Genomic DNA, 12,096 nt, shown 5'->3' on the forward strand with positions numbered 1-12,096 from the left:
CCCCGTCCTTTTTCTCCAGCACACTGACCCTGAATCAAACCTTGTGTATTTGTAAAGCTCCAACACTCTCACAACGACTGCATTAAGTGGTACCCAACCATGTTTGTGTTTTGGTTTGGTATCGCTCAGGTTTCGGTTTAGCTCCCACTGGTAAGCTTTTCTAGACTGCCTCGTTTTTCTCTCTCCATCCCCTGCATTCTGCAGGTTATCCTTTTTGTTGGTTTGCATATTGATTCTGCTATTTCTGATGAGTTCTCTCCCTGCTGTGCTGGCTATTTAGCCTCCACCAGTGGTGTTAATGGCTTGCAATCTTTCATGGAGCAGCTGCGGGAATGAAATGATATAATGGATGTACAGGGCCTGAAACATCGTAAGCTTTGGTAGTGGTTTTTAAAAGGCACTGTTTTCCACCCTTACTTTTAGTGACAGGAACAGGGAAGCACTGATGTGTGAGTGGGCACGCCCTCCCCTCCTGCCTTATGTGTGCGCACTTCTGGGCTCTTTTTTGCAGGCAGGACAGATTATCAGGGGAGCTGGAGAAGCCCAACAAGTTCTGTGAACCTGAATGGAAAGGTTTGAGAGCAAGTCTCAGGACAGAAAGCAGAGGGCATGGCGGAGAGAGAGAGAAGAGCCTGCATGGATGGGCCTGGAGAAAACCTCTGTGGGAAGTGTGCTTGTTTGAAGAAAAGGAGTTAACAATTCTGGGAGCTGGCATACAGTGAGACTGGGGGAGACTGGGGGTCAGCTCAGAGGTGTGCCTTGCCACAGTTCCCCGAAGGTCTCACACAGATTTCAGGAGCTTGTGTATTTGTTTGCTTGTTGGTTTTTTGCTTATGGATGATGGCTTAGTACCTCTGGAGTGTAATGCTGTGCTGAGGTGGACTTCAAGGCAGCCTGAGTGTATTCAGGTTATGCTTTTAGAATCAAGATCTCATTCTTTTCGTGATTTCCTGCTAGGACCTTTGCACACACTGAGCATCTCCCTTTCCGAAGTCAGCTAAATCCAGCCTTTGTATAGTTAGAAAAACCGTGAGTAATCTTTATAGCTCCCATGGGCCTTACATAGACCGTCTCTCTAATCCTTGTATTGATCCTGTGAACTGAGCCTTATTGGATCCATTTTAAACGAGAGCAAACTGAAGCCAGAGGTTGATACGACTTGTCAGAGCCCTCCCGGCTGGAAGGTGGTAAGCGCAGAACTGGAATCAGGGGTCCTGACTTAAAGCCCAGGCAGCAGTGAACGGGCCATCCCTGACACACCTTTCTTTCACTCCTATCAAGAGATATTTTATTCTCCTGGGAATCTGCATGCCACCCAAATTGGGTCATCATCCTTCATTACTCATTTAGAGAAGTCATTAAGCACCTACTATGGGGTGGACACTACGTCCTGGGGATAATATCAGTGGTGGCCAACCACACAGTGTCCATCAGAACATAATCACACAAAGCAGACCCAGATGGTGGCCCTGATGTGTGCTGTGAAAGGGAAACGGGGTTAACAGGAGCCGAAGGGGCTTGCCCAGGACCTAAGGAGAGCGTGCACAGCCTCAGCGTGAGCACTTAGCAATCGCTGGGCTACCTGAGCCAGGCAGCTATGGCTCTATCTTCACTGCCCAGGGCACTACCCTCTTCTGGGAGGAGGTCACACAGTTTCGAGCTGTCTTGAGGCCCCTCTATTCTCAGGCCATGGCGACTGTGTTCTTCTCAGGAGATGATGTGCTTTGGTGTTCCTGGAGAAAAGGTCTCCCTGAGAGGTGGGGAGGTGGGAGGGATACAGGGGTCCTGACCTGGAGCCAAGCGGCTGATTTGGAATACTGACCCAGAGGCCTGCTCACTTCTCTCTGCTATTGCAGTTCGTGGTGGGCCGAGATGGCACCTGTGGCGTGGTATGTGAACACTCTCCTTTTGACGGCATCGTCTTGGTGCAGTGCACGGAGCATCTGCTCAAGCACATGTGAGTCTGGGGGCAGGGCCCCTCCTGAGCCACTGAGCAGCCACGGGAGGCAAAGCCGGACTGCCCAGCAGTGGCCAAGCTAGGCCAAGAGAAATGTGGGCGGCCACTGTGGAGCTGCATCAGTCTGGCATTGTCCTAGCAAAAGACGAATTTGAAAACCAGCTTGAATGAAACATCATATGCTTTATCGATCTTGGACAGGAGGGGCAGACTGAGCAACAAGTTAGCGCAGTTAGGGCGATATTTGGCCAAGAATTCTCAGCTTTAGGGGAATATTTGCTCTGGTCCAGGGAAGCCCAGGTCGATGTCTATTGCTTGTCCAGTCAGGTGTGGGCCCACTGTTGACCCAGAATGGAGGGAGCTGCACCTGTTTCTCTCCCCTCAGCCTGGGTCTCTCTCCCTACCTTCCAAGGTCTCCAGACTGAGTACTTCTCTGTCCCTTGGATACACTGGGTCCCTTCCTCCATTCATGATTCTGCTCATTCTCTCCTCCTAGAATCTTCTCCCTGAATCCGTAAGTTCTGAATCTCTTCCATGATTTAGGGACTCTGTGCGTGCATGCTAAGTCATGACTTAGCATGACTTCAGTCATGTCCAACTCTTTGTGACCCCATGGACTGTAGCCCACCAAGCTCCTCTGTCCATGAGATTCTCCAGGCAAGAATACTGGAGTGGGTTGCCATGCCCTCCTCCAAGGGATCTTTCCCACTCGGGGATTGAACCTGAGACTCTCATGTCTCCTGTATTAACAGGCAGGTTCTTTACCACTAGCGTCACCTGGGCTTCCCTAGAGGGACTCTTTAGGATCACTGAAAACCCACACCAGCCCTCACCGACAGAAAATCACGATTTGCTTCTTACATTTGTCCCCAGGTGTTTTTTTTTTTTTTTTTTTTTTTTAAGAGTTATTGGTGTAGCATGGTCAAACAGGAAAACACGAAAAGAAATCCTGGGCTTTGCAGTCAGGTGGAACTAGATGGAACCCCAGCTCAACCGCTCACTAATTTCGGTGTCCTCTAAGAGCTTCGGTCCGTTCATCTGTGTCACGGTTGGGTGGGCACACCAAACTCCAACAGCTAAGATGACTGCCAGGCAAAGAAATAAGCTGCCCACAGCCCCCCGGCTGGCAGGCCACAGGAGTCACCCCATTGTCCCGCAGGGTGAAGACCAGCAAGAAGATGGTCCGAGCTGACTCGGTCAGCGAGCTCCCAGCACCCAGAAGGCTGAGGTGGAAGTGCTCCCCAGAAATTCAAGGCCTCTTAGCCTCCTCAGCAGAAAAACTTCAACAGTAAGGAGAACCCCAGGTCTTTGGGGGTGATGCTCCAGGGGGTATCACCATACCACTCCCCCACCCCACCAGCTGCCAAGGTGTCCTAGAAGCTTCCAAAGACCCCAGCTCCTCTGCCTCCCCTCACCCGCCTCCGCCCACCCCCCTCATGGAAATGCAGTCAAACTAAAGGCGAGTTGCACCTCTCGGGGAAATAACCTTGCCGAAGTATCCTTCATTTCCATAAAATGCAAACGTGCATCTATTTTTTTCCACAGGTTTCACCTGACTGAGCTGAGTCAAGGCGGGGAAATCATCTCCATCTTCCAGGGGAGGGGGGGTTATTTCCAACTGGTTTGAATAAGTCATTTGAATTCAGGAGATTTCAATTTGCTTGAATTTACACGGCAACTTGACAAGGGGCCTTGTTTCCCCAAGGGGAGCCCTAACGGGACCCCGCAGGAGGCCCCGGGGGGAATATGAGCCCTTGCTAACGGTCACGAGGTGTGCTGGGTGTCATGGTCTGGCAACTAGATACGGACTTTGGCTCTTCATTCCCTCGTTGAATAAACGAGCAGGAGTGCATTCATTCATCCATTCATTCGTTCATCATGCTTGTGCAGAGCTCTGGTGTGTTCCAGGCCTCCGGTAGGGCTCTGGGGACACAGAAATCAATGTGCCACGAGTCCCGCCCTCCATACTTTGGTGGAGGAACTGGATCCCCAAAGCAAAAATGTCAGATGCAATAAGCGCCCAAACCAGAGACATGTATTTGGTCCTGAACCCACAGAGGACACTGGAGCTGAGTTCTGCCAGGAGGTAGAGCGAGGGCTTTGCAGAAATGGGCCTTGAAGGATAACTAGGAGTTCGTGGTGCCAGCAGCTGGGAAAGAGACAGGTTCATAAGATCAGGTTGTTTGGAGGCCAGCAAGTGAGAGAGTGACGAGAGCTGGGGCAATGAAGGGAAGCTGGGGTCACACTGCAGAGAGCTTCATGTCCTTACAGTCTGGGGACTGGAGGCTGTGCTGCGGTGGTGCGGAACCCTTGGAGGATTCAGGCCATGGGGTTTCCGGGAACCAAGGAGCCTGTGGGGATGGCGCGGGTTTGCAGGGCAGAGCGTGGCTGGGCTCGGACACCGAGGGATGGGGAGGGTGCGTCCACAGCGAGCTGCTGGAGGTGTTGACGGACTTTCCAGGGGGAAGGAGAGAGGCCTCAGGTGTTCATCTGTAAGGGCTCGTATCTCAACCCCATGGGGCTGCTCTTGGGACATGAAGGTGAGTGAGTTGGTGGGCTGGTGAGCCCTGGGCAGAAGAAAGAGTTGGCTTATTTCAGGGCTTCAGGCAGCTGGCATGTGGTCCCAAGCATCCAGCTTTCCTTTCTAGAGAACCGGAAGAACCAAGCAAGGCCTGTGGGTGGGGAAGCAGAAGCCGTGGGGTCCTGAGCTGCCATGGAAGGTAGGTAGGGTCTGAGGGGCCAGGGCTTGGCCAAGAAGTTTTCCAGATGGCTGGGGTGACTGTGAGCTCAGCCTGTCCAGGGACGGTGGGTCAACAGGACAGACTGAAGGGTGAGTTCCCATGAGAACTGGGCCCTCTCCGAGTCCTGCTGGGTCCTCAGAACCTGGCATGGACCAAGCAAGAGCTGAGCTCACATGACTGGAGGAATAATTCAAGGCCAGGCAGGCAGGGAACACCGAATCCTGAGGGAGGGTGGGAGCAGGGGTCAGGGCTGCCCACCCAGGGCTCTGCACACACACACACACACACACACACACACACACACACACACACACACACACACACACATGGCTGGTGACCAGATATGGGGATTGCTACATGTTGCTCCTGCAAGCCATCAGCCCATACCCCAAACTCATTATGAAGGAGACTGGTCAATATAGTGAGGGGAAGGGAGTGGGGAGACCAGTGCTGAAGGTCTATCTCAGCGTGGACTCAGGGAATCTTCCTTCTACTTGACAGTGATTGTGGGCAGCAAAGGTCTGGGCATATCACGGGAGGCTCAGCATCGATTTCCGGGTAAAATGGATTTTCAGTCACCAACAAAGCCCAGATGAGCAGCTTTAGCTGTGGTGACTGTGGCGAGCGGCCAGACCCCAAGCCTTTCTTCCCACAGCACAACAGGGACGAGTCTCAGTGAGAGATGCTCGCAGCCATCAGAGAAGCAGGCTTTTCCCTGAGCATGAGTCTCAGTGAGAGATGCTTGCAGCCATCAGAGAAGCAGGCTTTTCCCTGAGCATGGGGGGTTGGCACGTCTGGCAAGATGGCCAGGAGGCCCAGAGTCCGCGGGGATGCTGGACACACTTCACACACAGGTCAAAATGCACGGCCTCCGTAGGCCTACTTCGGGGGCAGTGACTCCCTAGGACTTTGTAGGTTGTTTGCTCCTTGCCCACACAAATGACCCTCATGCTTCTGCATCCCTCCCTGCAGGCAGGCCCCCTCCCCACCCCCAGTACAGAACCACTGCCCTATCCAGCCGAGCCTCACCCTCAGTTCAGAGTCCCCCTTGTCGGCATGCCCTCTGCCACTCCCATACATCAAGGCCTGTCTCTGACTGTGTCCTGGACACCTTACTGCTTTGACATGGACCAGGCTCAAGAAACTTCATTAGACTCTGTGGTGAGTGCATTCTATTTTGCATGCAGTGAAAGCTTCTTTCCTTTTTCTTCCACAGAATAGTAAAGAATCTCGACTTCACCGTTTATAAGTTTGATGACTATGGGAAAACATTCATTAAGCAGCAGAAATGCAGCCCCGATGCCTTTATTCAGGTGGCCCTCCAGCTGGCCTTCTACAGGTAAGCACAGCCTGCCCAGGGGGACTGACTGATGAGCTACTCTTGGGTCTAGAAGCATCTTGGAGGGAGGGATGACTCCCTGTGAGCCTAGAGGATGGGGGTATGACCAGGGCAGGCTGCATGGAAGGACCCTGTCACCTAAAGCTGGCAAGCAATGACCCAGGGGCGCAGAGTTCATGGGGGTGGAGGGACGCAGAGCTGACAAAGGCCAGGCAGGTGGCGAGAATATCAGGTGGTTCCCTCTTGATCTCAGCCAGCCCACCTGGGGCACTGGAGCTGTGACCTGTTCCACCCAGTTTTCCTGGTCTTGACAAGGAGTTGGAAGTAGCATCCCTGCCCACCCCCTGGTGGGTCAAGTCAAACATCTGGGGCTTAACTGGTTTCCGTTGCTCATTCCCCTCGCCCCACAGCAGTTCTCCTCCATCCTCTGCCCTCCACCTCCAAGCCCCCGCCATCTAATGTTTGGTCAACTGTAGCCCGCCTTTGCAGGTCTCTGCTTCCACTCTTGTCCTCAGTAATCCTGTCTTCACGAAGCATGAACTTTGAAATATCCAAATCAGATTCCATTACCTACCACCTTGAGCCCAGCCAGTGGTTTCCCATCATGCTTAGAGCAAAGTCCAGGCTTAGAAAGGCTCTTTGTGAACCAGCCTTCCCGGGGCCCTGCCCCCAAGCTCTCTTCCACCTCCAGACCTTGGCTTTGTGCCAGTGCCTCTGCCTACCCACCTGTCACCGCCAGGCTTCACACACCAGCTCCTTCCCACAGCCCAGGTCTCTGCTCAGGTGCAGCCCTCAGAGGCCACCTCGGAGCCTCACGCCACCAGCTCTCTGTCACAGCGTGCTGCGTTCTTTTTCATTCATGGCAGTTGTTATGCATGTGGGCTCCCTTGTTCATGGATTTGCTGACTTTGTTTTCTAAACTGTCTCCCCCAGGTGTGATGTTCTCAGTTATCTTGCGTGCCTGGGACAGAGTAGGCATCAGGGACTGTCAGAGCCCTGAGAAGACCCTGCAGGGGTTTTAGCCTGGGGTGGCATGGTCAGTGTGTGGTTTAGAAAAATCCCTTAAGTAGTAGCTCTGTCCTGGGGAAGAGATGCAGAGTTGGGAGTAAGAGTTGAAGGCAGGGTAGGGAGCCAAATTGGCCTTTTATGAGAGGTGAAAAATTACGCAAAATAGATCTTCCTCAAGACAGGGCTGGCTCCTGTGGGTCCCAGCGTTCCAGAAGCAGCAGCTCATAAGCTAGCACAGGTGCTGTGTGGTAAAGGGCACCACACCCCTGCCAGAACCTGCTTGTGGTCTGCAGTCAGAATGGGCATACAGTGACTTGGAGAAGGCCCTGGCACGGAGGCATCACTAATGAGTGGGTGGCATCCCAGACTCCAGTGTCCCTCGCAGGGGGTGTGACCCACGGGGAAGGCCAGAACCTGCTTGTGGTCTGCAGTCAGAATGGGCATACAGTGACTTGGAGAAGGCCCTGGCACGGAGGCATCACTAATGAGTGGGTGGCATCCCAGACTCCAATGTCCCTCGCAGGGGGTGTGACCCACGGGGAAGGGAGTGCAGCCACTCTGAGTGTCATCGGTCAGGTTGACATCACCCCCCCCCACACACACACACAAGGACTGTGCTCACCGCCAGGCATTGGGCTATGGAAGGACCCAGCCTCTGGAACTGCATTCAATGCCTTTCTGACACTCAGATGGCATGTGGCTGAAATGGGCCATGAGGTCAGTGCCCTGCTCGTGCCGTGGCTGGGGACACTGCTGCGCTGGTGCTCAGCACTTCAGAGCTTCAGATCCAAATCCCAGAGGGGATGGGGACAGAGCCCCCTTCCTCTACCCTCCAGGGATCTTTGCTGTCACTGGACATGGCCAGGAATAGATGAGGCCAGAGGCTCCCAGGCTCACTGAATAGGCAAAATACCACCTGCTGCCTATGGAATGAATGCTTCGGAGTTTCAACTGTAACCAAAAAAATTTTTAAATCTGCTTCTAGATTCAGCAGAAACGCGGAAGCTGCCTAAATTGGGGCCGATCAGCTACCAGCCAGTGGTGGCGTCTACTTCTGTGCTCAGCATGGTGTTTGCTCCGAGGGGCTGTAGAGATACAGGAAATGAGCTCCCTGCCAGAGTCTTGGGTGGGGTGGGGGATGAGACATGAGTACAGGAAATGCCACTTTCTCGGCAAGTCATACAGTGTCAAGCACTGTACCCAGTCAGACTCTCGATTCCCCACTCCTGGAACTCACCCAGGGCGAGGGAGACTTGCCTGGAGGAGGCCAGGATACCAGGCCACCACAGGCGTGTGACTTTGGGTGTCACTGCCCTTCTCTGAGTTCTGTGTCTTGCCCCTCCCTGACCCCTTAACACCAACAGCCTTACTGACTGGTGGGAAAGGTGTTTGCCAGCCTGGTGTGCCAGCCTAAGGGTGCTTGCTCAGTTCACATATCTGAGAAAGAGACTTGCCCTGACTGGCGGGGCCAGCGGTCACAGACGTGAGGAAGGAGAGACACAGCCCTGGTACCCATGGGTCACTTTGGAAGCAGCACTGCCCCTGGACGGTGGGCCTGTGCAGCAGCTGGCACCCATGGCCACCAAGGCCCCCTCCTTGCCTCAATCCACAGTCATGCTTGAATTGTTTTTAAATAAAACAGGATTCCCTCAAGAGTGGGAATGATGAATTATTCCATGCTGTGCTATTAATCACTCACTCATTGGGTCTTGCAGAAAATTCTAGGTTTCCCACCAGATTGGGACTTAAAAAAAATAATAATAAAAACAACTACCAGTCATGTCTCCCTTATATTTTATATCCACACAGTATCACCCTCACAGGAAAGTGTGCTCAGCTCTTCATATCAGAGCCTCCCCAGCATTCATCTTTGGGGAATCTCCTCCAGAATTCTATTAGCATTAAAATGAAAGACTGCCAAGTGAAGGCAGGACTGTAAAAATCAAGGCAGGCGAGGCTATTTTTCCTTCAGCATTTACGACTCCCTGAGAAGGCAGCACCGTCTGCCGTTCCCCCTTCATCCTGTGCAGGCTCCACGGGAAACTCGTGCCCACCTACGAGAGCGCCTCCATCCGCCGGTTCCAAGAGGGACGGGTGGACAACATTCGATCGGCCACGCCGGAGGCGCTGCGTTTTGTGAAAGCCATCGCTGACCACCACACAGCCGCCGCGCCGGTAAGTCTTGCTGGCCTGAGGGGTCTCAAGGAGGTCAGTGGGGCAGCTGTGGGCCGCCTGTGGCTCAGCCCCGGGACACCCAGCTCCTTTGGCTGGTCTGTACCTGAGCAGCCTCTTAAAGCCCCGTGCACTGTGTCTCTGTCCATTTATAGGATTCGGAGAAGCTGTTGCTCCTGAAGGATGCCATCCGAGCCCAGACGGAGTACACGGTCATGGTGAGTGACCTCGCCTGAGCTCAGGACCCCCGCTGTGCCCAGAGCCGGGGCGCAGCACAGCCTCTGGGTGACAGCTGGGCCACCTCCTATGCAGCGACTTGGTGAGGCCACCTTGCCTCCAGAGCCTCCTCTTTCTTATTTTTAAAAGCTGCGTAACACAGCACTCCTGCTTTTTACGTGGATTTTACAGGAATACAATGACTGGTCTTTGAAACAACACCAGTAATAACAGCACCGACATGTAAAGCACCTTACAGCTTGTGTAAGAGAAGGCAGACCTATATGGTCTGCACAGTCTCGGGTGAGGCAGTGTTTTTTCCCCCCAGGGCTGTTTCTGCCTTCTTATTCTCCATGTATTTATTTATTTATACTGCTTGTGAATACAAAGATTTTTTTTTGCTGAAAGTTAATGGTGAAATTGAAATGGTAAGGGAAATGCTTTCCTGGGTTAGGAAAATAATATATTCTCTGGCACTGCAAAGCCATCATTTGCATACAAACCAAAAATAAGCTACTGCTTGGACTGGTGATCAATATATTAATTGTGAATCATTCTGATATAGTCTCTGAAGGATCATACAATCTATGGAAAGGAATTTACTTGGTATTTACTCTGTTTGCTATCTATATATCTGAAAGCAAGCACAACATAGATCTGGGTTTTAGAACTAGCCAGCATAGGCTTTTCTCCAGTTCAGTTGCTAGGTCCCTGATCCATCTAAATGGGTGTCTGTTCTGTTTGGGGAAAGTCAAGCTTGCTGTCATGTCTTCTGTGGGTGTCCTTTGTTTTTCTGCTCTATGCCAGGCAAGGCGTTAGGTGCTGGCAAATAAAAAACGAAGCCCTTTCCTTGGGGAGTTCACTACGTAGTAGGGAAGAGAGGCCTTAACTGTTTCAGGAAGTAGCAGAGAACATGGAGGAGTAAGTTCCTTCCACTTGGGAAAGCCAGGTGAGCTCCCCAGAGGAAGTAGTGCTTCATCCGAGACTTAAAGCAGGAGGTGTTTGTCGGTAAAGGCAGACGGGAAGGATGGCCCTAGAAGGGAGCAGCGTGCGCACAGGCAAGGGCTTACAGTTGTTACTTATCGAGCTCTCTTTCTAGTAAAACTATTGGAGGATGTAGACCACTAATGTAAGAGAATAAAACACAAAAGAGAAAATCACAGACTTAAACATCAGAAGATTCTACACCAGGAGGAGGTCGAGAACAAGGATGAGAGCAAAGGGAGGTCCCAAGCTGACAGCTGTTCAGCAGACCCAGGGAACAGTCAGTGCACAGAGAAGCAAGAAGTGAAAGGAGAAATTAAACTGGTAAATTGTCTGATACATTTTTATGCATTAAGGGAAGTTTTACAGTTCTGGCTGAGGACTTACGAATCAATAAATTGTAGATGCATAGAAAGATAAGCAAGTGGGAAAATCATAATTTAATCATTTACAAACTGTCAATTCTAGGGAACACAAAAAAACTGATTAAGGAAATCTAATCCTAACACACGCAGGACTCAGGACTCAGCTGTGAATACTTGCATAATTATAGCCATGTAAACACTGAATGTTGATCAAGTGACAAGGAGTTCAGATCTAACTCTGTTGGAAGCATTGGGGAGTGGAAGTATATTTGGGAAGGAGGGTATCAAAGAGCCAAGTTTCATCTTCTATAATAAGGAAATTGAAAAACGCAGTAGCAGCAGTCTAAGCATAGTATTCAGAACTAAGAAAGCCAGTTGCTAAAAGGGTTCCAAGTGATTGCTTCTGTGGAGAGGGACTCAGTGCTGGCAAAGTGACATTAAGTCTTTGGCTTATTTGGTGTTTCTTTAAACTATAAATATACAACTTTGACAATTTAAAATTTTATGAAAACTTTAGGGAAATATTCTCCAGAGCGTTGCCATAGGGCTCTGCTGTGTTAACTATTTTAAGTTGGTGGAAACAAGTAAGTAAAAGAGATCAGGGATGGGGAGAGGAGAGCCATAAGGATGCTCTGTAGGTCCCTGGTTGGATGTGCGGGGTAAGGAAAGAGATCGGGGATGGGGAGAGGAGAGCCATAAGGATGCTTTGTAGGTCCCTGGTTGGATGTGCGGGGTAAGGAAAGAGATCAGGGATGGGGAGAGGAGAGCCATAAGGATGCTTTGTAGGTCCCTGGTTGGATGTGCGGGGTAAGGAAAGAGATCAGGGATGGGGAGAGGAGAGCCATAAGGATGCTCTGTAGGTCCCTGGTTGGATGCGCGGGGTAAGGGACGGAGGACGAAACCAGGAAAGCTCCATGTGTCTGGCAAGTATATTTGGCAGAGGTTCTGGAGAAGGAAATCCCAAGGAAAGGAGCGGACGTGGTCCAGACACGCTGCCACGTCCCCTCAGCACCGTGTGCTTCTCCTTCCCAGTACTTACGCAGTTTGTGATCCGAGTTTATTTGTATGATTGGTTAATACGCCTCCCACCCCACCCAGGGCTCCAGGAGGCTGAGTCCGCGACTGCTTTGTGTTCCAGCAGCTTCTCAGGCACATAGTAGGCACTCAGTTCAGGTTCTTGAATGAACAGAAGACCGGATGTTGAGTCATTTTGCTCGTTACTACTCATGGCTCTGATCCAAAGAGTCTGTTGAATCAACCCCAGTTGCTACAGGAACTTCAGAGATGGTGAAAACCGGGGTGGACTGGCTGCTG

The 12,096-nt window shown here is 51.6% G+C and overlaps 1 protein-coding gene across 1 annotated transcript in view; it reads left to right on the forward strand.

Annotated features, from left to right (window-relative positions):
- The window catches only part of CHAT (choline O-acetyltransferase), a 62,591-nt gene that overhangs the window by 44,013 nt on the left and 6,482 nt on the right, over positions 1 to 12,096 (forward strand). The window contains exons 9-13 of the mRNA XM_027530902.1: positions 1,857 to 1,957; positions 3,117 to 3,245; positions 5,915 to 6,037; positions 9,076 to 9,220; positions 9,373 to 9,435. Coding sequence (XP_027386703.1) covers positions 1,857 to 1,957; positions 3,117 to 3,245; positions 5,915 to 6,037; positions 9,076 to 9,220; positions 9,373 to 9,435 — 561 coding nt within the window. The remainder of the gene's footprint in view (positions 1 to 1,856; positions 1,958 to 3,116; positions 3,246 to 5,914; positions 6,038 to 9,075; positions 9,221 to 9,372; positions 9,436 to 12,096) is intronic.

This window comes from Bos indicus x Bos taurus, chromosome 28, assembly GCF_003369695.1.
Source record: "Bos indicus x Bos taurus breed Angus x Brahman F1 hybrid chromosome 28, Bos_hybrid_MaternalHap_v2.0, whole genome shotgun sequence".
Lineage (NCBI taxonomy): Eukaryota > Metazoa > Chordata > Mammalia > Artiodactyla > Bovidae > Bos > Bos indicus x Bos taurus.